At 51.3% G+C, this 27,708-nt stretch overlaps 1 protein-coding gene and 1 non-coding gene across 5 annotated transcripts in view; both read left to right on the top strand.

The window, feature by feature from the left end:
• The window catches only part of Tspan15 (tetraspanin 15), a 45,881-nt gene extending 19,582 nt beyond the window's left edge, over positions 1-26,299 (top strand). Inside the window, exons 2-8 of one of the 4 annotated variants that reach the window (NM_197996.2) lie at positions 8,430-8,615; positions 9,843-9,917; positions 17,733-17,828; positions 20,111-20,227; positions 21,834-21,881; positions 22,936-23,052; positions 23,533-26,299. In NM_197996.2, the coding sequence (NP_932113.2) occupies positions 8,430-8,615; positions 9,843-9,917; positions 17,733-17,828; positions 20,111-20,227; positions 21,834-21,881; positions 22,936-23,052; positions 23,533-23,682 (789 nt within the window). In that variant the 3' untranslated portion in view covers positions 23,683-26,299. Of the gene's footprint in view, positions 1-8,429; positions 8,616-9,842; positions 9,918-17,209; positions 17,623-17,732; positions 17,829-20,110; positions 20,228-21,833; positions 21,916-21,961; positions 22,438-22,935; positions 23,053-23,532 lie in introns of those variants that run through there. The other 3 variants (XM_006514080.1, XM_011243560.3, XM_011243561.2) reach the window with 3 other exon arrangements.
• Positions 17,468-17,528, top strand: Mir7662 (microRNA 7662). Its single transcript, NR_106122.1, has one exon. It is a non-coding gene; the product is annotated as a microRNA 7662 (primary transcript).
• Positions 26,300-27,708: the final 1,409 nt, after the last annotated feature.

Genomic DNA, 27,708 nt, shown 5'->3' with positions numbered 1-27,708 from the left:
TATTCTCTCCTACCATCAGTACAACTCTGTCCCTGCATCTGAGTGCTCCTGCAGTGGCCTGAGTCGGGGATTTTCGATCCCCAGGGTCAGATGTACGGGGGTGGGGGTGGGGGGGGAACCGCAGGGAACATGGCCTTGTGCTCTGTTGGGCTCTTGGCAATGAGCTATCAAGGCTGACCAGAAGTAGGTCCTTGGCAGCCACCGTTATCCAAGGACCATGGAGATGGTTCCAGGGAAGCAGGGCAGAGAGGGTTAGAGAGAGCTGGTGTGTGTGTGTGTGTGTGTGTGTGTGTGTGTGTAGGTGTAGGTGTGGTTATGTGTGTGTGTAAGAGAGAGAGAGACACGGGGGGGGGGTGTTAGGGGAAATGGAGGGCAGGGGGTGGGGAAGGAGGGGAAGGTGACTTACTTTTGCCCCTCCCCTCCCTCCCATAACCACCTCCGTGATTTTTCACATACTCTTCTGTTCAGAAGGGGATTCTGTGGAGGGCCTTATTCCAGAAGCATCTCAGGCTATGTCAGCTCTCAGATTTACCCTCCCAGGTGCATAACTCAGCGCCTCCTTCCAGGCTTACTGCAGTGGACCCTCCCTGGACTCCCAAGGACAAAGAAATGGCTGCGTCTTGTCTCAGTATGCGGTTGGGTTCTTATGACTCCCACCTGTCTGTCTGGGCTACACTTTGTTGTATGGCTGTGATGGTTCTTGATTAGAAATTCCACTCTGCCCTGGCTGGACTGAATAACTGGTTTCACAAACCTCCCAGTCTCTCTCCCTCGCTGTCTGGAATGCGTTGTGCGCGTGGGGAGTCTTTGAAATCAACTTTCTGCCAACAGGAGGGTAGAAAATGATGTTTACCTTGCCTCCTAGGCGGGCCTGTTTTGTGACTGCCATGGCTCCCACCCCTGGGCCAATTCAGGAAGGCTACAAAATGCCCCCTGAAGATTTTATCCAGCGCAGGAAAGCCTGAGCGAGGAAAAGAACCCTATTCCTAAATAAGACTCGCATAAAGAAAACCCACAAGCCAGGCAGAGTTGCAGGATGCTCCAAAGGGAGGCAGGCTAACATGGGGACCAGCTTCGATACCCGCACCCTGGCCTGCACGGATCTGCACAGTGAAGTGAGGCTCCCCCTCCCTAAGAGTCACCAATAGCTGCCCCTTTGAGAAAAGTTTCTACTTAAATTTCTAGGTAAGGGAATATGGGGGTGGGGGCGGGGCATGGATCTGGCCTGAACTGGTTTTGAGTGCATTCACAGTGAGTGAAACTGTGTTCTCCTAGGAAACTTTTAGGAAACGTCCCCTACTTGCAGTCTTATGCATATTTCGGTGTGCATATGTGCTGTGGGAAAGGACATTTGCCGTGAGTAGAAGCATATATATATATATATATATATGCCAAGCCTGTCAGTCACCTGGGCTGCTCCTCTTAGCAACCAAGCTCCTTCTCTTGGATCCCATCAAAGGATGCCTCAAAGGAAAGCCAGGGCCTTTGAGAGCCATTTGATTCAGGTGGCCCACTGTGTAGTGTGACAGTGTGGCTGGTGTCTTCTATCACTTGGCTTCTGAACGACATTTCCTTGCTGCTTTGCTGGCTCTTTTTCTTTTTTCTTTTTCTTTTTCTTTTTCTTTTTCTTTTTTGCTTTTATTTCAATCATTTGATTAAGATGCTAAAATCCCAGAATCACCTGATCTTGATGTAACACTAGTAACAGAAGTTCAGGGAGGGTCTTCCATGGAGTTAGCACCAGGCCAGCCTGGGCCACATGACACTCTGCCTTTAAAAAAGGAGCCTGTGGCGATAGATCAGTGGTTAAGGGCACCGGCTGCTCTTCAGAGGACCTATGGTCAGCATGCACATTGCAGCTCACAACCATCTATAACTCCAGCCCCGGAGGATCTGACTCCCTCTTCTGGCTTCCTTGGGTGTCAGACACATAAATAGTACACAGACACACATGTAGACAAGCACATACATGCATAAAAAAGATGCTCTGTTACGGCAGCGGGCTTTATTTTACTATCTGACAGTGTCATAGGAATCAGAGTAAGGATGCACCCACACCAAGGCAGGCCCAGAAAGCTAGCTCCTGTCTCCTGCCTCTGACCGGTCCTTCCTGCTCTGTACGGCTGGGACAGAGGCATGGGGAGACATGCTGTAATCCATCAGTGACCATCACCAGTACTGTTAAGTCGCCTCCATTTGTAAGCCTGGAGAGTATATTGCAATTAGAGGCAGTGTTAGTCCACGCCACAGTACTGTAACAAGTTACCTGAGCTAATTAACGTGGAAGGGGAAAGGTTCATTTGGGCTCACTGTTTTGGGACCTCTGGGCCGTGATCTAATGACTTGGTCCACCTCCTCAAGGCTCCACCAGCTCCCAGCAGCCCCACCCTGGGGAGCAAGCCTTTATTACAAGAGTTTTATACCCTGAGAGACACTCAGGGTTAAAAAAAAAAAAAGACATGACTTTCCCTGCAGCCCAGTGTTCCAGAGACTCCCTGAATCCATCCATGGGACAGACATTTGCTCCCTATCTGATTTTGAGTCCTTGTGGCCTGGGTGAAGCCTGGCAGTTTACCTGGGACACAGCAGGAGCTTGTAATGTGGATTAGGGTTGGAAGAAGACCTCATAGACTCCTTTAAGTGGAAGGCTGTTCCAGGTGGGATGAGCTAGCCAGGCACCAACCAGATGCATCCTGAGGACCTACAGGTGCTGGGCACCACACAGGATGGCCCGTTTCCCGGCAGCTTTGTATAGCTGGGCCTGGCTCTGCCCATGAGAAAGCTGAGCTCCAGGCTGGTTCTGAAAAGACCCAGTTCATCTTGGACAACAGAAGGGCAAAGAGGCAGCTTGGTCCTACAGCCTAAGGCCTAGCCACAGACTGCCGGCGTCACGTTCATTTCCCACCGTATTCCAGCTGTGTGTGGCCCCATGCCCCTACCCTATGCCTGTTTAGCTGAAGCCGTCCAGTTTGACAAATGATCTGTTTGCTTCCTGCACTGGAGCTGGGGAGGCTGGCTGCCTGGGGCAGGGCTATAATTAGCGAAGGAGGGGACCGGATTGCACGATGTCATTGACTGATGACTTTATACCCAGATGGGTGAATTGATGTCATCAGAGATGTAAATATCACTTGGAAAATGTTAAATTCCCAGGAAGATTCATGCCAGCTTCTTGTCCTGATCAGCAATGCTCCGAACACCTGCTCAGGGACCCTGGGTTAGCCTGTGCTGGGTTAGCCTGTGCTGGTGTGAGGACAGTGTGAAGGGTCACTTTGACCTTGAGGGATGGGTCTATGATGGTGAGGTGTATGGTAGTGAGGGAGTTAGGATGCCTGGGCTTTCTGGTCTGCTGTGGAAATTTTGCCCAGGGTTTGGAGGCCAGGAGCTCTTGCGACTGGCTAGCCCTAGCAAGGAGATAGTAATGGTGTTTGAGGGGGTTTGGGGGTGGGGCAGGGGGATGCAATCAGACCAAAGGAAGTTTGGTTTTACTGGCAGCAGGACTGTCCTGGAGTGGTCCCAGGGCTCCAAGGAGCTTGTAAAAATAAAAGAATCCACCCATTGTCCTTCTGCCGAGGGCTGAGATGGGCTGTGTATGAAACTGTCCCGCAGCTCTGGGATTTAAGGGATGGGTTTAAAGGCCAAGCAGAAGCAGAGAGTCAGGCGGGAGAGAGGGGTGGGGACAAGCCTGGGGTCTGGAAGTGGGTAGGAGGGCAGCCAGCAGAGGGGAGATACCAGGACCCAGAGCCCATCCTGTAGGAAAGAGGAAAGCTTTAGGACCACGAAGCTTACAACCTTGCAGAACATGGAATCAATCCTGAAAATACTAACGTGGATGGGCTGTACAGTTTGGCTACAAGATGAGACTCAAACTTTCCCCCCACAGACTCCATGAAGCCCCACCCCCTCCTCCCCTCAAGAACACTGGGTCCCCACCTATTTGATCGCCTCAATGCCTGGACTCTGATGATGCCTGGGCTCTGTGGAATGGCACCATCTATGGTGGTGTGAAGGTTTGATTCCCCAGTCTATGGACTGTTTAGGAAGGATTAGGGGGTGTGGCCCTGTTGGAGTAGGAGTGACACTGGGAGACAGGCTTTGAGGGTCCAGAAGCCCATGCCAAGCCTAGCCTCACTCTCTTCCCGTGAAGTGCATCCACAGGTCCGAGGTGCGGGTGTCTCGGGCTGACCCACACAGGGTTAGGGTGCAGTGAGCAGCCCGTGGGTGTGGAGTCATTCGGGCAGGTGGCTTTTTCAGCAGGTGCTCAACTGCTGAGTTATATCTCCAGCCACTTCAGACCTTTTTTTCTTAAGTCAGAGATTCATGTAGTCCATGACCTCAAACTTGCTTTATAGCCCTGGATCCCATCTCTTCCTGTCTCTTAGCTTCCCACTGTTGGGAGAGAGCTGGACTTACCTCTTCTTCTTCTTCTTCTTCTTCTTCTTCTCCTTCTCCTTCTCCTTCTCCTTCTCCTTCTCCTTCTCCTTCTCCTTCTCCTTCTCCTTCTCCTTCTCCTTCCCCTTCCCCTTCCCCTTCCCCTTCCCCTTCCCCTTCCCCTTCCCCTTCCCCTTCCCCTTCCCCTCCTCCTCCTCCTCCTCCTCCTCCTCCTCCTCTTTCCTCCTCCTCCTCCTCCTCCTCCTCTTCTTCTCCTCCTCCTCCTCCTCTTCTTCTTCTTCTCCTCCTCCTCCTTCCTCCTCCTCCTCTTCTTCTTCTCCTCCTCCTTCCTCCTCTTCCTCCTCCTCCTCCTCTTCTTCTTCTTCTTCTTCTTCCTCCTCCTCCTCCTCCTCTTCTTCCTCCTCTTCTTCTTCTTCTTCTCCTTCTCCTCCTTCCTCCTCCTTCCTCCTCCCTCCTCCTCCTCCCTCCTCCTCCTCCTCCTTCTTCTTCTTCTTCCTCCCTCCTCCTCCTCCTCTTCTTCTTCTCCTCCTCCTTCCTCCTCTTCCTCCTCCTCCTCTTCCTCCTCCTCCTCCTCCTCCTCCTCTTCTTCTTCTTCTTCTTCTTCTTCTTCTTCTTCTTCTTCTTCTTCTTCTTCTTCTTCATCTTCCTCCTCCTCTTCTTCTCCTCCTCCCTCCTCCTCCTCTTTCTTCTTTCTTCTCTCTTCTCTTTTCTCCCTCTCCCACTCCCTCTTGTGCTCTCTCGCTTGCGCTCTCTCTCTCTCTCTCTCTCTCTCTCTCTCTCTCTCTCTCTCTCTTGGGTCTCATGAAGCCCAGGCTGTACTTGTTTGCATCCCTTTGCCCAGAGTTTCCCTTACCTGCTCATACAGAACTGCCAGCTGTTTCCCTCCATGCTGTCAGCCCTCCTGGTCATGTATACCACAGAGACCTTCTTTCTAGACGAGGAGGTGGGTCTCAGAAAACCAGGATGTGGCAAGTCTTTGCAAACCAGGAAGACTCAGCTTCAAATCGAAGAGGACTCTGGATCCAAGAGAGCTGGTTTTCTGGTGATCATCCCATCAGCTGCTTCTGTGTCTTAGAGGTGTGGCTCCTGGCCATGCTTGTCACTTCTCTGAGCTCAGGCGGAAGCAGGCACATCCCTTAACACAGGATAGCCTTGGCACTATGTGAGGTTACCATAGGCTATAAGGAGCCTCTTATGGCCACTGAAAGGCTGGAAGTCATTGTGGAGCAGCCTCTGTGCTTCTGAGTGCTTGCTGAGTCGCCAGCGTAGCTCGCTAACACTGTTAGTGATTTCCCTCATTTCTCTCACTTTGGACATGGCTTCTGTTATTCCTCCTTACTGCTTGCTGTGGACTGGAAAAGTTCATAAAGCTAGTGGTCGTTCCCTGCCCTTCAGAATTCAGCTCTGGTGCCAGAATCCTTAGTTGTGCAGACTTGGGGGAAGTGATGTCTGACCTTGAAGTCTGTGGGAAAGTGCAGCCTATGTTCTTTTGCAGACATGGGGTATAGATACTGACCAGGCTTCTTCAGTGACAGTGTGTGTGTGTGTGTGTGTGTGTGTGTGTGTGTGTGTGTGTGTGTACTCTGAACTGTCAAAATCTACCTGTCCTGGAATTATGTTTAGGGAGGTGTGTTAGTTTGGGTTTCCATTGCTGTGAAGAGACACCATGATCAAGGCAACTCTTTTTTTTTTTAAAGATTTATTTATTTATTTATTTATTTATTTATTTATTATATGTAAGTACACTGTAGCTGTCTTCAGACACTCCAGAAGAGGGTGTCAGATGTTTGTGAGCCACCATGTGGTTGCTGGGATTTGAACTCAGGATCAAGGCAACTCTTACAAAGGAAAACATTTAATTGGGACTGGTTTATAGTTCCAGAGGTCCAGTCTGTTATCATACCAGGAAGCATGGCAGCATCCAGGCAGGCATGATGCTGGAGAAGGAGCTGAGAGTTCTACATCTTGATCTGAAAGCAGCCAGGAGGACTGTCTTCTTCTATAGGCAGCGAGGAGAAGGGTTTCTTCCGTCCTGGGCAGAGCTTACATAGGACCTCAAAGCCCACCCCCACACTTTCTCCAACAAGGCCACACCTCCTAAATGCCACTCTCTGGGCCAGGTGTATTCAAACCACCACAGGGGGTAAATAAAGGCCGGTGAGGTAGCTCTCTGGATCAGAGTGCCTGCCATGAACCTGTTTACCTGAGTTCCGTATTCAGTTCTCGCATGGTGGAAGTTGTCTTCTGGCTTCCACAGGCTGCCTTTCTCCCCAAGTAAGTAGATAAATGTAATGCAAAGTTTTAAAAATAATGTCTATTTAATACTAATAAGCACAAATCCCAGAGTGATGGTGCATGCAGTCATCCCAGTACTTGGGAGACAGAGGTGGGGAGATTAGCAGTTTAAGGTCTTTCTGGGCTACACAGCAAGTTCAAGGCCAGCCTGGGCTACGTGAGATTGTATATCAACAAAACAAACAAATGAAATAACTCCCTCCAACATACTCATAAGCACAAAAGGAGAAAAAAATAAGCCAGGAGAAGTTTCATGGGGAAAGATCTCCCTATCATAAAACAAACAAACAAACAACCCTTTTATGATGTGTGTGTAGGGTTAGGGAGGGAGAGAAAATGGGAGAACGTCTCTAATGTAGGCTGACCTGGAACCCTCCCACTTAGCTTCCTGGGAGGTAAAGATCACAAGCATGTAGACCAGAGCAGTTGGGGATTTTCAGCGTTTAATACTGTGGCTCCCCAAGGCTTCACGAGACTCATAACAACCGAACACACTCAGAGAAGGGTTTGGGGGATCGTGCCCTGGGATGTCAGGGGGAAGCTAAGGAGGATCAGAAGGCCATGTGGTAAGCCCGTGTGGCTAAAATGTGTACCATGTCTCAGTGTTAAAATGCTAGTAAGTAGAGAGAGAGAGTGTACCTCAATCCCCTAGAAATCTCTCCTGTCCTGTTCTGACCTTCAGTCTTCTCAACAGTCATTCCGAAGGGAAATTCCTCCCTTCCTTTGTGATTTTATACCGAGTGAAGTGTCTGTCTCTGAACAGCTGGGAAACGTCCCTGGGGCGGCATGCCTGTTGAGTATGCATGTCGGTGACACTGTGCCCCGTGTTTCTAGAACGTCCATCTTTATCATCTCATAAGACCTGTCAACAAGCTGTGGGGTGAGCAGGAACGGAATGAGTGTGTTCATACCCATTACTCAGATGAGAATGTAGACTCCTGGTGAATGTCTGTCCCGGAGCGGAGACTCATGTTCTCTGACTCTGCGGGCAGTGGCATATCCCTGGTCCATGAGCGCTGTCCTCTATAGTTAGTACCTGTCTTCAGGGGCTTTTATAGCACACCACCACAGAGTTCCCCTTCCTCACAGTCTGTGGGTCAGAGCCTAAGATTAAGTTCTGGTGAGTTCCAAGCCCTCTCCCGGGCTCGCAGGGGGATGTCTGCCTTATGCATCTTCCTGTGCCCTTCCTTCTGTATGTGTCTCTGTAATAATCTCACTATTTCCTTCTCATTCCTCTTCAGACAGGGTCTTATGTATCCCAGGCTGGCCTCAAGCCTGAATGGAACCAGAGGGGACTTCTGCTCTTAATTGGCCAGTGCATAAACCACCACCCGGCTTATGCAGCGCTGGGAATTGAACCCAGGACATCTGCAGCACTTGACTAACTGAGCTATTCTCCCAGCCTGTAATTTCTTACAACGACAGCACTCAATATGGATTAGAGCCACGTTCGTGACTCACTCTATCTATCTATCTATCTATCTATCTATCTATCTATCTATCTATCTATCTATGGGAGACAGGGTCTCATGTAGGCCAGCTGTCCTGAAATTCATGTGTGGATGGTTTTGAACTTCTGATCTTCCTGACCCCACTTCTCAGTGCTGGGGCTATAGGCATACACCACTGCTCCTAGTTTATGCTCAGCAGTGGACAGAGGAGGACCTCCTGCATGCCAGGCAAGCATGCTCCAATGGAACTATCACACCTCCATGGGCCCTCACCTTCTATTTCTCTTGCAGCTGATTGGGGGCCTGGTCCTGTCAGTGGGGATCTACGCAGAGGCAGAGCGGCAGAAATACAAAACCCTGGAGAGTGCCTTCCTGGCCCCCGCCATCATCCTCATCCTCCTGGGGGTGGTCATGTTCATCGTCTCCTTCATCGGGGTGCTGGCTTCCCTCCGGGACAACCTGTGCCTTCTGCAGTCGGTAAGTGGCTCCTCCCAACCCTCATGGTACATAGGGAGTGGTTCTTGCTGTCTCTGAGAAAGCTGAAGAGCTGTCCCTCTCCCCTGGCCAGTTCAATTCCTTCTGCCTCTTACACAGTCCAGCCACCCTAGAACATTTCCTGAACCAGGAGTCATTGGAGCACAGTGGTCCAGGTCTGCCCCACCTGTAAACATCAGCGGGTGCAGCTGACTTGAATACTGCTGTCACAGAGATGCTGGGATCTCTGTGCTCTCGGTTGTCATGGGAGAAATGGCAGTCAGCTGCAAGCAAGCAAAGCCAGGGGGTGGGGGTGGGGTGTGATGAATCATCAGGCTCGCGCAGCCAGGGATGCTAACAGCACCAATGGGCCAGGCTGGGCAGCCTGTTTGCCACTGCCTGCTACCCCTGGTCATCCTTGGGCTCAGAGTCTTTATTGCTGAGCTAAGGGCATCTTTCTTGGACACTCTGGTCGGAGTCCCAGTACACTGGAGGACCTGGCTCGGATCACATGTCCGTCAGGTGGATAGTCTTAGTCAACACAACTCATCTATACCTGAGGGACAACACCCCAATGCTGGGGACCCGGAGTGTGAAGACTCACTTCCTCTGTTATCTGAGAGGATACCTTTATAGTCACACAAGCAGGATCTTGGTACTGCCCAAGGCTGGAAGTTGCTAGAATATATTTGGTCAGTATCTATTAACCCGGGGTGCTGCGGTGGGCAGGGTAGATGGGTGGTTCCCATAGAGTAACTAAAGAGATGAGGTTGGGTGACTTGGGAAGCCTAGGCCATGAGGCTCTGCGTCATGAAAAGGGACTGGGCGGGCTGAGAGGCAGGAGGAACCTCTGGGCAGGGTAAGGGAATGGAGTGTGTGTCCCCAAACCTCAGAGACCCCTTCTATACTTGGTTGACTGGGAAACCTCTTCTGAGCTGTTAGGGCTGTTGTGGGGAGTCAGGGACTGGAAGTGGTGCCCAGGCCTGTTTCCTCTGGCGTGTTAGAGGGAGGAAGAGCCCACTGTTCATCTAGACCTCACTGAGGACCCCTGGGGAAATCACGAGAGGCAGCTCAGTCAGTCTCTAGCTTCAAGGCTTCTCTAGCACAGCCCTAGGAGTGGCGGCAAGACCCAGTCAGGGAGGGCTAGTGCCTTATTATCTCAGCACAGGTGGGGGGTCCCTTGAGCCCTCCCACAAACCCCCAAATGAATCTCTTCACCTTGTTTTACAGTTTATGTATATCCTGGGGATCTGCCTGGTCATGGAGCTTATTGGTGGCATAGTGGCTTTGATCTTCCGGAACCAGGTAGGCCTGTGGGTTCATCATCGGCCATATGTGTACCAAGATCCCAGTGGGTATGCTCTGGGCTGTACCCAGGGTGCTGCCGTGGGCAGGGTAGACAGATGGTTTTCTTAAGAAGAGGGTTGGGTAAACTAGGATAGCCCGGGCCATGCAGCTCTGCATCATGCTAAGTGGCTAGGAGGGCAGAGGTGGGCAGAGCCTCTGGGCAGGTTGGCAGAAGAATGTGGGTGGGGGGATCTACTGGACTAGTAGGGTGAGGTGTGGAGGGGAAGATGGAAGGCGGGGTTGGATGGCTGGCTCCGGGGTGTACGTTGGACCTCAGAGGCCAAGGGTTAGGTGCCCTGAGTGACTTTGAAAGGCAGTGAGTTGTTAGAGATGTATGCAAGGAAGGGCTTTGCCTGACTCACGTCCGTCTCACTCTAGCAGCCGAGTGGAGAACAGGCAGTAGGAAGTAAGGGTGACATGGGAGGCTGTGACAGTCACCCAGAGAAGACATAATGGCGGCTCAGATGGAAGTGAAGACTAATGTCCCCAGACCACAGACGGTGGTGTTTGATGCATGTTTTAGACATGTACATATGATTGAGGGGAGGGACAGCTTGAGTGACATCCAAGACCCAGCAGTGTTGGTGAAATGAGGACCCCCATAGCGGGGCACAAGTCTCAGAGCTCCAGGACCTCAATGTATGGTTCAGACCTGCGTGACTTAATACGGTTCCTCGTGTTATGGAGAGTCGCCTCACCATAAAGTTAGTTTTGTTGACACATCATAACTGTAATTTTGTTAGTTATACATCATAATGTGAATATTTTTTTGGAGATAGAGGTTTGTCAAAGGGGTTGCAGCCCATAGGTTGAGAGGCGCTCTACTAGACCCTTCTTGGCATTTCTTATCCAGGATCCCATTAGTGATGGTGTAGAGCTGTCTTCTGACTTAGGGATGCTGGGATGGAACCCAAGACCTTGCACATGCTAGGCAAGAGCTCTACTGTTGCTGCACACAGAGATTCCTTCTGTAATCTTCTTCTTCTGCCTTTTTCCTCCTTGGGTGGTGTTATGGGTAGGGCTTGAGCAAGCTCATTGCAGAAGTCTAGGTCTCCTGTCCACCTCCCTGACCTTACCCTGCAGGTCCCTGACATCTTGGTCCCTGGCCTTCTGGGAACTGTCAAGACTGTGCCTCAGCAGGAGACAGAGGCAGGCAGATCTTTGTGAGTTTGGGGTCAGCCTGGTCTACATAGCCATTTCCAGGACAGACAGGGCTATGTAGAGAGACCCTGTCTCAAGGCAACATGACTGTGTCTCAGGCTACAGGCAAATCATGCTAGAAACTCGTTGAAAGTTGATCCCAAGTCACCAATTGGTGTCTGACACCTTCAGAGAACACCATGTCTGATCCCTGGTACAGCCTGCATGAGAATGGTGGTTTTCTGACCCAGGAGAGAACATGAATAGTGGGACCCAACCCTGGGCAAGTCTGACCTACTGAGGACCTCAGGGTCTGCTTCCTAGTGGGTGATTTCCAAGGCTTTCACGGGAGAGGGAAAGTGGGACAGTTCCCATTGTATTGATGGAGAGTCAGCAGTGCTCCCTGCCCCCCCCCGTGTGTGTGTGTGTGTGTGTGCACCTGTGGTTTGTTTTCTGAGATAGGACCTCTATAGTTTGATGGCTATGTAACAAAGATGACCTTGGTTGTAGAGATTGGACCTACAGTTGTAGAAATTTTTTCATCCCAAGCCAGGGTTTCTACCACTTAGTTCCTGGATAAAAGACACATACAACCTCTATATTTACAATAAGCTTTGATCAGCACAAGAGCTGGGCAGATCTACCCTCTATGCTATTAGAATCTACTTTCCTACTGATAACCCCAAGTTATTACTTACTATGTTAACTCCAGTTGGCCAGCCCTTGGTGCCATGTTTTCATAACTCCTAAACACATGGCATCTCTCTGTTCCTTCTTCCCTTTCTTCCCCTTTATGGTTCTCCTCAGACCCCCAAGCCCAGGGATCCTAAACCCCGCCTATGTCTCTCCTGTCCAGCTATTGGCTATCAGCATCTTTCTCCACCAATCAGAAATAACTTGGAGGCAAGTTTACAAAGCATCACTTGGATCTATAGACTTTCTTGTCTCTAGGGCAGCAACCAGGGTTTGGGGGCCTGTACTTAGCATTACAATAATACATAGCAAAAGACCTCAACAGCCTACTGCCTGCATCTTCCAAGAGCTGGGATTAGCAGTGTGTACCACCCATACCCCAGACCCTTAAATTGTTTGTTTGTTTGTTTGTTTTTCCTGCTTCTCAGACCATCTACTCTGAGCTGGCAGGAATGAGGTATTGGTTCATTTCCCAGAAGCCTTAAGGAGAGAGAGGTATTTATTGCAGTTGTATATAGCGATGCTTTTGTGTGTGAACAGCTCTCAGTTAGCCAGTGGCCTTGCAGGGGTCTAGGTTAGCACTTTCCTGCCACAGCCCCGGGGCTAGCTCATGGTCAGCACCATTCATGGCTTTAATAAACCTGCTCCTACCAAATGAGCTGGTCCTGGTTCCTGTGTGCCTCTCCAAGGCTTTCAGATTTGTCATATTTCAGTGCTCTGTAGTTCATTTGGGGCCATGACATAGCTTCCTTCTTTTAGATGGGGAGGCTGAGCTGAGTGCTTTGGAGCCTCTTGGGACCTTCAGGAAGCCAGGGCCTGGTCACAAATGACTTTCCTGTTATTCCCACACCCTCTGGGCCTCATGACCCCTGAAATGTGTGCTTCACAGTGTGTGGGGGAAGTTCAAGGCTATCCCTCAACTACTTAGTACGTTTGAGGCTACCTCAGCTACCAAAACCCTGTCTCAAAACTAAGCATGCCAAAGACCAGGTGTGGTTTAATTCCAGTACTCAGGAAGCAGAGGCAGGTGGATCTCTGTGAGTTTGAAACCAGCCTTGGCTACACAATGAGTTCCAGAACAGCCAAGGCTATGTGGACAGACTCTCAAAAAAACAGACCAACCAAACAACAACAACAAAACCCCAATGTCAAAGCCATAGTAAACAATGCAGAAGAGGTGTTTGGGAGAAGGTGGAGGCAGCTCCCAGCACCTCCCTCAGTGTCCCATCCTCCAGGACATTTCCTGTTCAGCTCTTCAAACTTCCACTGAATCATTATGGAGACCACTGCTGATGAACCTGTCTGAAGATGCTTCAGCATTCTCTCATAGGTTTGCCGCAGGACCCTCTGGAGTGAGCTTACAGATAAGGGTGGCTCAGAGCAGATCTTTGTGGCCTCCCGAACTGGGAAAGATGAGAATTAGAACCTATCGGGTTTTTTGTTTGCTTGTTCTTTTTGTTTTGGTTATGTTTTTTTGTTTTTTGTTTGTTTGTTGTTTTGTTTTGTTTTTGGCCATCCTTGGAGAATAGGGTCATGAGCAAGGAATCAAGAAGAAAAGAAAGCAAACATATAAAGTAGTGACACATGCCTGTAATCCCAGGCCTAGGGGGACTGAGGCAGGAGCATTGCTGAGAGTTTGAACTATGTACTGAGTACTAGGTTAGCCAGAGGTATACAGCAAGATACTATCTATCTAAAAAAAAAAAAAAACCACAGTATATTCATCATAACATTTAAAGTTGTTAGAATACAGCAGGCATAGTGATGCACACCTATAATCCCAGACCTTGAGAGGCTGAGGCAGGAGGATTGCAACTTTGAGGCCTATGTAGGTTACAAAGTAAATCCCTATTTTTAAAAAAAAATTTAAAAGAAAGACCTGAAGCTGGGCATGTGGTGGATGCCTTTAACCCCAGCACGTGGGAAGCAGAAGCAGGCAGACCGCTGAGGTCAAGGTCAGCCTAGTCCATAGAGTGAGTTCCAGGACAGCCAGGGCTACCCAGAGAAACCCTGTCACAGAAAACAAAACAAAACAAAACAAAACAAAAAACAATCTGGAGAGAAATTTCTGGAAGCTGAGGAATATGGTGCATTGGTTTATTCTCTCCTTTAGATATATTTTTTTCTAGATTCCAAATTTCTCTCTCTCTTTCTCTTTTGGTGATATCTGGAAATGCCACATTAAGCAACAACAAAAGCAGCAGCAACCACAAAAACAAACTGTTATGCTTGCCTCTTCTGGCGCTAATGCAATGTGATTTTGTAAGACAGGAGCCAGGCCTGTGCTGGGCATGAGGGAAGGAGAAGCTACTGGAAGCTACTGGGTGGGGGAGGTGTCAGCGAGGATGAGAAGGAGGAGGGAAGGAGAGAAGAGGAGGGGAGGAGGAGGGGGAAGAGGGAGAAGAGGGTACCCAAGTGAAGTGCTCTCCAGGAAAAGGCAGGTTTCTTTAGCCGTCGTAGAACAGTCAGTGTCCAGCACCATGGGCCTGCCTGTTCATTCTGACAGTGTGCTTTGTGGTGACAGTACTAGTCACCAGGCTAGGCTCTCGGGGAGCAGCCTGACGTGGCTGAGGCCAGTTAGTGAGAGGTAGATGCTTGGGTGTGAGAAGCAACTGTGTCCCTGAGCCAGGTGAGGCAGCTGCAAGCAGGGGGACCCAGCCACCAGAGCCCAGTGGCTCCTCGGTCTATGCACGTGTGGTGCGTGGTGAGGGGTCAACTGGGGGGCAGCAGAAAAATGCTCAGTGCCTTGACCCCGGGCATGGGCATGGGACTTGGTGACCTCAGAACCTGAGCTGGATTCTCCATACTTATTGCTGTCCTAGCTTACCCCGGGTTTCATCATGAGGGTATCAGGGGTGTCGGAGGTGACAAAACTGAGCAGAAACACCAGAGGGCCTTGGCATTAGCTGGTAGGTCTCCCAGGCCTCGTGCCACTTCTCCCAATAGAAACAAGGTGACTGCAAGCCACTTTCTGTCTTGATCAGAGGATGTCTTGGTCATTCCTGATGCCAGGTCAGAGACTGGCAGGCAGCACCAACTTGGTTATCTTACCTGGTATAGCATTACTAGCCAGCACTTAGGATGCCTTGAACCCAGGGGCAGGAGAAAGCTGGTAGTTCCTCAGCCCCCCTTGGCTAAGCACCCGAACATATACATCCTCTCCCGCACAGCCTGAGGTCCCAGAAACTTTGCGCAGCCTGCGGGGACCCAGAGTAATTCTATCCCCAGAGGGGCTGGATCCTGGGGCAGTCAGCCTGGGAGGGACACCTGTCTACGCAGGATTACACTACATGCCACATTCATTGAAAATAGTCCACGGCTTCTTTGGGGAGATGCAGAGGCGTCTGAGGCTAGAAATGCAAACCGAAAGGCAAATTCTGGAAAGAAAGGTCTTTGTGGCTTTATCTGGTGGCTTAACACACTTTGAAAGTCATGTGGCCTTCGATGTTTGCTTGCTCTGGGTCATGTGTCCCTCCGTGGCCTGTGACAGTGGCACTAGAGAAAGGCATCTTGCTAGCTGGAGTTGCTCCTGTTGGTGTGACCTGGTTGAGAGCTTTGTCTGGGGACAGTGGTATGGCTGGCTTTTAGGAGCGGAGTTCCTACCCTATGTGCCCTGCCCCCACTGGGCCAGATCATCTGTACCCTGTGTATTGTCAAGCAAGAGGTTCTCCTCAGAGCCTTCTTCCCCAGCAGGGCCAAGGCAGCTCACTAGATGGAGATAGGGTCCTCATGGGTGTGTGGGTCTGCCTGGTCTGTTGGTCTGTCTTGAGTGTAGCCAGCACATACCATACCATACTAGTTAGACTTATCAGGAGAGGGAGGGAGGGAGGGAGGGAGGGAGGGAGGGAGGGAGGGAGGGAGGGAAGGAGGGAGGGAGAGAGAGAGAGAGAGAGAGAGAGAGAGAGAGAGAGAGAGAGAGAGAGAGAGAGAGAGAGAGAATATGAATGAATATGAAGACTCCACTACCCTACCCTGGCCATCCTGCCCTTATCCATTCCTGAGGGAAGAGACTCCCTGGAGATCTAAGGATGGCTGGGGGAGGGGGGTGCGGAATGGAAGGTCAGGGTGAGCCAGGTCTCCAGCCCTGGTGCCTGGAGAGTGGAAAGTCACTGCGCACGCCACATTTCTACCCTCCTGGCCTAGGCAAGACCCTAATGGTGGTGTCACCCATAAGCCTAGCTCAGCCAGCGGAGCCCCTACAGTGCATCATTCAAGGCTGGTGAGCTCATGCCGTTGCCCCACTCGGGCGGGTGGCACACAGACCTCGCCCTGGTGTCCTGTTTCTTATTCATCCCCACTCCACCCCAGCCATCTGGCCTGTCACCACATTCCCCCAGAGGCACAGGATGTGGAGGTCAAGCTGAGAGCTGACTGGTTCTGCCAAGGCAGTATGGCTGACGGGTCCACTCAACCCCTGCCCTGACCCGTGAAGGGCTGGCTGTGTGCTGATGACCTCAGAGCCTCTCCTAGAAGCCCATGGCTTCTCTTTCCTTTTGAAGTCTGTGCTGCTGCTGGTCATCATGGGGTGGGAATGGGGTCCTCCAGACAGCTCACTCTGAGTATTGCGGGTCTCAGGAACAGGCAGTCACACCTGAGACTTCTTAGCTTGTAATGTAGAGTGTGGCAGGCAGCAGCTGGGACCTTGACCTTGACCTTGGACAAGTATATTAGTCTCAGGGCTGCAGGTGTCTCGGGCAAGCTCCAGGATGCTCACACATGCGGGGCTACCGCTCTTGCAGGAAGTCCTCTGGGCAAGCTGTGAGCCTTAACACCTCTGGGGACTGAGGCTTCCTCTGTGACACCTCGAGAGATCTGTTTCTCACATGCAAAGATGCAAGTGTTACCAGGACCTACAGTGTGACCAGCATCCACAATCACTTTTGTGGGGTTCAAACTCCGGATACCTCCAGAAGGCTGACTGTATTTGCTTCTTCCCTTTGTGGATGAGAGAAGGGGGCTTGGAGATTAAGAGATGCTGGGGTCCGGTGGCAGTGGGGACTGTGCCCTTGACTATGAGACTTGATGTTCCTTCCCCCTTGGCTTAGCCTCTAATGCTTAATTCTGAAAGGTCCCCAGGGTTGGTTCACCAATGGGAAACAAAACCCCAACAGGGCCTGGGAGCTGGTCCCACCACCCACAGGAATTGTCTGGCTACTCTGTCCTGTACCAGAGCCAAGAATGCCCCTTTGTGCCCAGTCTCTGCCTCTGCTCTGAAAGCTTCAATTGTCACAACAAGCCTGTTGCTGGGCTGCCCACTCACCCGCCCCAGCAGTGCCCGCTGTGGGCTCTTTGTATTCCAGGGATCTCAGCCCAGCCTGACTGGGAGAGGCTGGCATTCCAGTGCTCCACTCGCTCTTCCGGGTGGAGATTGGTCCCTCCCAAACCGGGTGGGGACTGTGTGGCCTGAGGGTCAGAGCACCAAGGGATGAAGAAGGGCCCATGTAGGGTGTCAGGGTACCTGGGTTCTAGTCCTGACCAGCCTGCTCTGTGACCCAGAGCAAAGTCTGTCTTCATCTCTGTTTCCTCTCAGTTCTCACCCCCATGGTCTTCTTCCCCCCAGGGACTGTTTCCTTCTTTATAAAGCAAGAGGTTGGGTGATGGGAGCAGAGAATGGGCTGGAGGACCAATGGTCACGGCTGTCGCTAGGCAAGGGAGAGAAAATGCCAGGATCTGGGAGGGCTGAGGCCTGGATCCAGCATACTGCTTCAGAGCTGGAGCCAGGCGGATCAGCCTTGCAGGGCCTGGACCTTGGAAGCCTGAGGAGTGAATGTCTGTGGTGCGGGCAGTGCCAGGTGTTCAGGGTGGGGTATGTCGGGGACCTTCTGCTCAGGTAGGTGGGAACTGTTGATCTCACCTCCGTGCTAACCTGGACTTCTAGAATAATCCAGGCTGGCCTCTGATGTGTATTCCTTTTCCTTGGCAATTTTTCCTTCCGGGTAGACTATTGACTTTCTGAACGACAACATCCGGAGAGGAATCGAGAATTACTACGATGATCTGGACTTCAAGAACATCATGGACTTTGTTCAGAAGAAGGTGACCGGGCAGCGGGGGATGAGGGGAAGAGGGGGGACCTCCAGGACCCTTGCCCTGAATTCAAGCCTCTGTTACAGAGAGTGGGGTGAGGGGCCAGCTGACCTGAGCGTTCCCAGTGCAGGTGGCTGGTCCATGGATGGCCCCTTCAAACATGGGAAAACTCACAACAAAGCCAGATGTCTCTGGTCACTTTACAGAGCCCCAGGGCTCACCCCCTGGGTGGCAAGGATCTCCCTTTGGGACTGGCTGGCCTGGTGTCTAGCCTGTTGGACCCAGTTCTTCTAGTGTGGAGAGCTTTACTTCATAGGTGGTGAGAATATTCTCTCCTAATTCCAGCTTCCTCCACTGGACACCGAACAAGACCCCTCCCTTTTCTCTGACACATCTTTGAATGTGTCCATAATTGTGTGTCCCCTTGAGACACTGCTCCTCTCTCCGAGGCCCAGCCCAGTATGTGGGTGAAGCAGTTACAGCTGCAGCAGGAGCCACCCTTTCCCTGGGCTTGCCTGCCTCCCTCTTAGTCCCGAGGCCTGGATTTCTTGTCTGCACCACAGGAGCTGACTCTGGTCTCTCCCTCTTGTAGCTGAGACTCCCTTGGTTTGTTTATGACGGTGCTTAGGGCAGAGCCAGTGCGGTGGGGTCACCCTCATTCCCTGGATAAGGACAGTAATGGTGGAGTCTGGCGATTGGGTGTGCCTGGTTCCCTGTGCGAGCCTTCAGTGGGGACCAGCCTCATCACACCCCAGGCCTTTGGCTCTGTGCTTCTCTGTAGAAGAAACAGGTGCAGCTCCTGGGAGATTTGTTTGTGCCAGCAATGTGCCTGCCAGCCCCGGCTGGGAGAGCCGAGTCATACTCTGGGTAGATGCTTTTGTTGGAACCAGCCCCTAGCTGGCTCAGGGGTTTAATTTCTCCTTGGGTGGGGGTAGGAGGTGACTCATGTTCACTGAACCTCGTGCAGAATGCTTCATGCAGGACTCCTCTTACAGTCAGAACCCAGCCAGGCGAAGTTGGCATTGCTCTTTCTAGTAGATAAGCATCCGAGGCCCAGAGAGGGCAACGGCCTTGCCTGTGGCCACCAGCTGGAGCGGTGACGTGGAGATTTGAATGTGTATTCATCTGGCAGCAGAACAAATGGCCCTTGTCCAACATAGCTGATAGATAGGCATTTGTGGATCCTGAGTCCCGAAGGGACTACAGGGCACTGTGGCAACTTCAGAAGGGTGCCCAGATTGTGTGTCCCAGTACCTCCTACAACACCGATCCTTCAGCCTCCTACCTTGGAACACAGTCCCAGAGCTCTGTTTGCTCTGGCTGATCGGTCATTTACACATGGCTGTTGTTCCCTGGACGCAGCCTTGTTCCCTCACAGGGCCTTTGCACGTGCGTGTTGACTGTCTTTTCCTTGTTCATGTTGCAGATGAACTGTCCTGTCCTCCCAGCAGCCTTTCCTGTCCTCCCAGTTATAAAGCTATGCCCCCACCTCTCCACTTCCCTGTGCCCAGATACACAGCATCCCTTCCTAGGAGATCATTCCTCTCCCAAGGTGGAATTGGTATAATTTGGGGTGGTTTTTTTTTGGGGGGGTACCTCACCCTGTATCCCAGGTTGTACTAGAATTCACTATGTAGTCCAGGTTGGCTTCAAACTTGTATTCCTGTTGGCACACCGGCCTGCTTGGCCATGGTTCTTGTCACTTAGACAGTACTCTTGTCTCCCCAGATGACTGTACTTAGTCTATGCAGAGCCCAGAAGGACTGTCCCAGCTAGACTCCAGGACTGTTCTCTGTTCTTCCCATCCAAGAAGCTGACCTCTGTGCAGCGAGTAGAGGTGGGAGGGGAGCTAAGGGGAGAGTCTGTGGCAGGTACTCGGGTCTCCAAGGTCAGGGTGAAGCAGGGCTTCCACAGGCTCTGGTCTCTGAGGCTGTCTTCTCTAGCCAGTCCCCTGTCTCAGGGGGTTGAGTCTTGAGGAGAAGGTGCAGACCAGTTGCCAGGGACAGACATCCCTCCCAGAGTCTAGTCACCACCTGGTGTCCAACTGAAGTGTCCAGCCTTACTATGTAAGCTCTCCAGAGTGGAGAGCTCACCCCCTTCTTCATGGCCATGCCGCTCTTGATAGCTCTGACGTAATAAAGTATGGCCTCATGGGGCCCTGGTGCCCCCACTCTGGTACCTCCATCCCCACCTCCACCCCGGACATACACACCTCCTCAGCCACTGCTTCCCGCTGTATGACCCTGACCTTGGCAGTGATCACAGCTCTTCCTTGGTGCTTTTCCCCTCAGTTCAAGTGCTGTGGCGGGGAGGACTACAGAGACTGGAGCAAAAACCAGTACCATGACTGCAGCGCCCCCGGGCCCCTGGCCTGCGGGGTGCCCTACACCTGCTGCATCAGGAACACGGTAACTGCATGGGTGCTGGATGTGAGGGTCACCCAGTTTGCCAAACACTGCTCTCACTCTGCCCAAGTGGAGCAGGCAGTGGGAGTGGGTGGGACGTGGTGGCCGGGGCTGAGCTTGCCTTAGACCAGGGGCCCTAGCAATGGGAGATGAGTGGGCAGCTTCCTCTGGGAGTGTGTCAGTGAGCGTGTGCGTGTGTGGGCCTGGCCCAGGCGCTTTGGTTGTAGTTACTTGGTTCTTACAACAGCTTTGGAGGGTCTCAATTGGGGTAGTGTTGCTTTAGCCACTTAGGGGGACTTGCCCAAGGTTGGCAGGGCTCTTCCCAGCAACAGAGAGCCAGAGTGCCCGGCAGGTGCAGCAGGCTCTACCCAGTCACTGGAGGCAGAGTACAGTGCAGGTGCTGTGAGCACTGGCAGCAGAGCCCTGGGCAGCGGCATGCGGTAATGTAAATGCCAGCCTCCACTTTCCCCAGTGGGAGCCTCTCAGCTGTCACCTCCCAGTCATCTGGGATGCTGAGCTGTGAGGTCACCGCCTGTCAGCCCTGATGTGTGACAAGTATGTCAGGAACTGCCCAGTTTTGAGACTGGAGCAGAAAAGCCTGGCAATTACGACACACACGCGCACACACTCATAACACACACCACACACACACATCACACAAACATAACACACACACACCACACACACACATAACATAGCACACACACACCACACATACAACACACACACACACAACACACAACACAGCGCACACAACACAGCACACACACCATACATACACCATTCATATACATATTTACTCTCCTGGAAAGTCTCTTGTTGATGGTTTCAACAGCTGTGCCTACCACCCCAGCCTGTAACCATGAAAATGGGGTACACGTGGGTAGGGCCTCACCCAGAGTCTGGAACATCACCAAGTGAAGGTGCCCTGTGAGAGCTGGGGTCCTCTGCTGCTCCCCTCCCTTGTCACTGCAGGGACCCAGGCTGGATCCGGGCTGGGCCTGAGGTTCTACCTCTCCCCTGTGGCTGAGGTTGGGACCAAGCAGGGCCCACGCAGTGGTGGGCATTGTCCTGGGGCCTACCTGGGAAGGAATTTGATGGGGGCTAGAGCCCAGTCATTGCGTCTCCAGGGATAAAAGCTCTGGAGAGCGGCCCTTCTTTCAGAGAGGAACTTCTGTGGCTCTTTGATGGTGAAGCCAGCTTTGAAGGGGCAGGGGAGCGTGGCCAGTGACCCAACCTTGCCCTCAGGTAAACCACAGCTGGCAGGGGCCCAGTTGTGGTTTGAGCAGTTCCTCTCTGAGAGCCAGTAAAATGGGAACAGCATGGCTCAGCCACGGGGAGCCATGGGGGTGCCTCCGGCTAAGAGCTTAGACTGCTGCTGGTGGAGGGGTGACCCTCACATGAACCCCCAGGGAGGGGGCCTACCCATGGTTCTTCACTGGGGCATTTCCTGGAGGTGGTCACTAAGATACAGGCTGGAGCCTGATCCTGGTGGCAGGAGATCTCAGCTCCATCTGTACCCGCCAGACTGTATACCCAGCCCTTGGCTCTTCTGTGAGCCCTTCAGATTACAGCCTATAGAATCGTGACCGATGTGTTTCTGTTTCAGACAGATGTTGTCAACACCATGTGTGGCTACAAAACAATCGACAAGGAGGTAACAGCCTGGAAAACCTTTGTCCCCAGAAATGGTGCTCCCTTTGTTCCCAGATGGTGCTCCTCTTGTCCCCAGAAATGGTGCTCCCTTTGTTCCCAGATGGTGCTCCTCTTGTCCCCAGAAGTGGTGCTCCCTTTGTTCCCAGATGGTGCTCCCTTTGTCCTACTCCTCAGCTAATAGAGGGTTTCTAGCAGAGGGCTCCTGGCTACTCAGATTTCCCAGCTCTCCTTGGCTGTCACTCACAGAAGGACCCAGGGAGCCAGGGGAGGTCATCTGGCCAGGTTTGCTGAGTCCCTGCTCCAGGCAGGCTTAGCTGAGTGAGATATCGTGTCCAGGGCTCCTCCCATGCTGCCTGCCCAGCCCTGCAGTTTGTTGACAGCTCACACTGGTACTACCTGCCTGGGACTCAGGAATTCCTGGGGAAGAGAAAGTCCTTGGGTGGCTCCCAGCCTCGGCTTTCTGGACAAGTCTATGTAGCCCCGTTTGACCTGCAATTGCTATGTAGACTAGGCTGCCTCAAACTCACAGAGATTCCCCTGCCTCTGCCTCCTGAGTGAGCACTAGGATTAAAGGTGGGAATCACTGTGCCCAGTCTTTTTTCTTTCTTCTTTTAATAACCCAGTGGGTCCGATTAGTCCTACTCATGTGTTCAAGAGGGTAGCGCCATCCACAAATGGCGTTGTCTTTAATAATTTGTACATGGAACAAAGTTTCAAATGATGATGTTTTTAATAATTTGTACATGAAACAGTTTCATGGCAAGGGATTGTCCACTCGTGGGAGGAGAATGTAACATAGTAATTCTAGAAGCTTCACTGTACATTAAAACCATGTAGGGTTTCCCTCCACATATACCTGGAGTAGGCTTTTGGCTCAGGTAACAGTGCGCAGCCCTGGGTGGCATCTGGGAGGCATGCAGGCACACTCTGCCAGTTCCCAGCAGTTCTCACCACCAGAGCACTACCACAGTGTCCCCAGTGCCATCTCGGGAGCAGCACTAGAGAACCCAGGGCCACCTTCCCATGCCGCTGATCCTCTCCCTCCTCCCGCACAGCGCCTGAATGCACAGAACATCATTCACGTGCGGGGCTGCACCAACGCCGTGTTGATATGGTTCATGGACAACTATACCATCATGGCGGGCCTTTTACTGGGCATCCTGCTTCCTCAGGTGGGTAGTCCGTGGGTGCAGATGAAGCCAGGCTGAGTGTTGAAGGAGAAGGGTTCAGAGGCTCTGGGAGGGCTGGGGTCTGGAAGGAGAGCCAAACAGAGTAGTCTCAGTTGCTCTCTCTGCACTGGCTCTGCCTCCAGTCCGCCAGTGTGGTTGGTGCGACTGATAAGCACATCTGCTTAGTGGCGGTAGTGGAAATGGAGGATTCGAAGAGTGAAGTGACTTTCCCAAGGGTCCCCTGGATAAGGTGTGGCAGAGCTGGGATCGAGGCAGAAGACCAGCATAGAGGGGCCATGCTAATGTACAGGGGCAGGAAGTCTCCACGTTCCTGGGAAGGGTAGAGCAGGTCCAGCCTGGGGCTGCCTGGGCAGTGGGTGCTGGGGTGCCTTGATTTCCCCAGCCCAGTTCCCAGGGAGGGAACTGCCATGGAAGGATGCCCATGTGCCAGCAGGCTCTCACCGGCTCCCTCTCTGTCCTCAGTTTCTTGGTGTGCTGCTGACCCTACTGTACATCACCCGTGTGGAGGACATTATCTTGGAGCACTCTGTCACGGATGGATTGCTGGGACCTGGTGCCAAGTCCAGAACGGACACAGCAGGCACTGGATGCTGCCTGTGCTATCCCGATTAGCTATGCTGATTGAGCTATCCTGGCCCGGCACAGCAGCTCCCAGCCGGACTGTACTGCAAAGTGCATCTAAGACTACACAAGCTGGACAGGACCAGCTGCAGCTCCTCTGCCCACCCACGGCGCTGACCAAAGCCCAGGGTGTATGTACCTGCGTATAGTGTCTGATGGCCACTCCTCCTAGGGGAAAGCTGAACCCTGTGGGATCCCGGGAACAGGGATAGCCCAGCTCCGGTTCTGAGTCCTGGAGAAGGCAGCTCAGGGCTCCGTGTGGGCTCTTTTTCTTTCTGGCAGTGCCTTGGCCAGTGGTCATTATGCCCCTTCAAGGGCAGTTTTGCAGTGATTATTTTTAAAGGCAAGAAGGGAGTGTATCTGTTCTATAGGGAAGTCCTGGGTGCAGCCCTGGTACACTACTCTAGATGTGACGTTGGACTGTGTCTCAAATTCCCAGGTGCCTTGAGTCCTCTGTAAGGCTCCTGCTTTGCCCACCCATTTTCTACATATGTTTTTTTTCTTTTTTTTTTTAATAACCGTGTTTTGTATACAATTAACAAGAGTTTCTGGCTATTCAAAACTAGCCACCCCTGACCGAGTCCACTCACCCCTCCCCGTTAGTTCATTAATTGAACAATAAATATGTGTTTTGGGGGGTGGTCTTTTATTTGTGTTGTTTGGAAGTCTCTTGTCAGATTGAGAGAAGGCTGCCCCGGGGTGAAGATTGGTATAACTTGGGGCGCTGGGGTCAGGGAGAAAGAATGGACAGCATTCGTATTTCACACTCTATGGGAAACTAATAGTAAGACTTAAGAGTCCATGGTTACATGGAGAAGTAGCTGAGTCCAGGGCTCCTGTAGGAGAATGGTATCACAAGTCTACCCGTGTTATAGAAAGTAACCGAGGTAGGGCTCTGTAGGGACCCATGCCAAACAAAGCTTGGTGCTTGCCGCCCCCTGCTGGAGACATCCGGCCTTGCAGGAGCAGTCGGTCCAAGTGTCACCCCAACCCTACCTGGGTTTCTAGGTTTTTCTGTGAGAGTTTTAGACAGGGCAATAGATATAAAACAAGAATCTCAGACCCAGCTAAGCCTGGGTTAGGGAATTCCCCTCACCAGGGAAGCTTGTGTTCCATATGAGGAAGGGTGGAGGCGGGGCTTTAAAAAGAACACCATGACCATGAACACACCAGAGGCCAGACCTAAACATTCAGCATAGACAGAAACTCTTGGTGCTCACAGCTGTTTGTGGTCATCCCTGTAACCTCAGTTTTGTATGGAAACAGAGGCACAGTTAACCAACATGTTGAGGCATGGGACTGTGTATGAAGAACCTCTGCTTGAGTTGCGTCTGTGTATAGACAGACTCTCCCAGGTGTGCGAAACCAGGCATGGCTGGGACTGCTGCTCCCGTGCTCCCTAACTAATCCCCCTTTGGTTGTTGAGACGGGGTCTCACGTAGCCCAGGCTGGCCTCCAGCTCACTGTGTAGCTGAGGATATCCTTAAGCTCCTGATTCCTGGGCTGCTTTCTCGTGAATGCTGGGATCACGGTGAGTCCCACCACTCCCCGTTTATGGAATTTGGGGCCTGAAAGCTCTTTATCTCGTGGCTCCACTGAGCCCCTTTGATCAGGGCACAGGGCTGGGTGGTGAGCCTTCTGGCCCTGGCTCTAGCCATCCTCAGAATCCTGTAGTATAGCAGTATGGCTGGGGCACTCAGAGGGGATCAGAGGCTGGTGACTCTGTCATTCTCCCTCTCTCTGCCATCAGGGATGGGGGTTGGTGCCTACCCAGACCCGAGTTTCTATATGCCCTCTGAATGACAAAGCTGTCTCTTGCCTCTCAAGAAAAATAAAACCACAGAGCTTTGCCAGCCGGTCTCGGGGGTCACCTGCTATGGCACGTTTCTGTTACCCAATGCCAAGGGTACCATCTTGCCACCTTGTCTCTCAAGAATAGAGAATAACTTCAAGGGGTTGGAGAGATGGCTCAGTGGTTAAGAGCACTGACTGCTCTTCCAGAGGTCCTGAGTTCAATCCCTAGCAGCCACGTGGTGGCTCACAACCATCTGTAACAGGATCCGATGCCTTCTTCTGGTGCATCTGAAGACAGCGACAGTGTATTCATAAATAAAATAATTAAATATTTTCTAAAAACCCAACAGAATGACCCTCAAAATTAGTCCCTTTCTTCACTCTTCAGTTTTTGAAGATTTTTGTTACAAGAAAAATGTGGGGGCTGGAGAGATGGCTCAGCGGTTAAGAGCACTGACTGCTCTTTCCGAGGTCCTGAGTTCAATTCCCAGCAACCACATGGTGGCTCACAACCATCTGTAATGGACACCCACCCTGTTCTGGTGTGTCTGAAGACAGCTACAGAGTACACATATACATAAAATAAATAAATCTTAAAAAGAAAAATGTGTTTAGGAACCCTGGTTTCCTGTGAAAATTTAAAAAAAAAAAAACTGTTGAAGAAACTTCCTTTTGAAATATGCACAGCACAAGTAAATAGTAATTTGCTGAGCATGGGGGCTGATCCATGCCTGTAATCCAGCACTCAGGGGGTGGAGGCAGGAGGATTGTGAGGTCAAAACATGGACCAAAAATAAACCCTTTCTTAAATTGCTTCTGTCTGGTGTTTTATCATAGCAATGAGAAAAGTAACTAAGACGGGACTCTGGTATTTACAGTGAGGGGAACACAGAGCCCACAAAATCAGGGATGCAATTTAAGATGATAAGCATATGATTGCCCTAAAGATTTTTCTCCTAATCTTTGCAGTCCTTCACCCTAACTCTCCCCAGCACTGCTTGCTGCCTCTCAAGGCAGCCCCCTCCCGCAGCTGCTTTCTGTCTCTGCGTGCTCATCAGTCTCTTTTCTAAAGCCTTTATGAGACAGGACTCACGAGATCTCTTTAAGGCTCTGGCTACTACCATTTAACATAATTATTTTGAAAGCCATTCATTTCTGTGGCCAAGTTGTATTCTGTTCCATTGTATGAACACACCATAGTTAGTTTATGCATTTACCAATCAATGGGCATTTTTAGCATTTTTTGTTGAGAGACAGACAGACAGACAGACAAGAGAGACTTGTAGCCTTGACTGGCCTCAAACTTCAAAGATGTCCATGAGATCAAAGATATGCGTTGCTGTATTCAGTGACAACTTTATTCTGTTATTGCAATGAACATTTGCATATCTATGCAAAAAACATACCTGGACTGGCAAGAATGCTCTGTAGTTAAGGGCAACACAAATGGGAAGAGAGAGCCAGGTTTTGCCAGTTGTCCTCTGAACTACACCCACAAATGTATATCATGTGCATGTATGCATACACACCACACACACATACACACCACACACATACACACGCACCACACACATACATATGCACACACACATACACACCACACCCTTGCACACACCACACACACATCCACACACATACACTAATAAACTGTATTTTTAGTTTTCATATTACTGAGTTTGGAGAACTCTTTATATATTCTAGATACAAGCCACTTACTATATATGTATAATTTGCAAATCTATGTTTTCTCTCAACCTTGGTGTAGAACACTGACTGCTCTCGCAGAGGAATCAGGTTCAGTTCCCATACCCACACGGTGGCTCACAGCTGTCTGTAACTCCAGTTTCAGGGAATCCAACATTCTTCTGGCCTCTGAGGGCACCTGCACATGTGCAGTGCACATACATTTAAAGAAAACCAAGTTGCCAGAGTGGCACACGCCTGCTGTCCTGGGTACCGAATGTGAGGTGAAAAGAGAGCTGAAGCCTAGGAGTTTAGGAGCAGCCTGGTTAACAGTGAGCCCTGCCTCTTAAGAAAAAGACGAGAAAAAGGAAAGAAGGAAGGAAGGAAAGAAACAACGAAAGAAAGAAAGAAAAGCCAAGCCAGGCAGTGGTGACACACGCCTTTAGTCTCAACACTTGGGAGGCAGAGGCAGGTGGATTTCTGAGTTCAAAGCCAGCCTGGTTTACAAAGTGAGTTCCAGGTCAGCCAGGTCTACACAGA

Source organism: Mus musculus, chromosome 10 (assembly GCF_000001635.26).
Source record: "Mus musculus strain C57BL/6J chromosome 10, GRCm38.p6 C57BL/6J".
Taxonomy (NCBI): Eukaryota; Metazoa; Chordata; class Mammalia; order Rodentia; family Muridae; genus Mus; species Mus musculus.
This window is presented reverse-complemented; position numbering and strand designations above follow the sequence as displayed.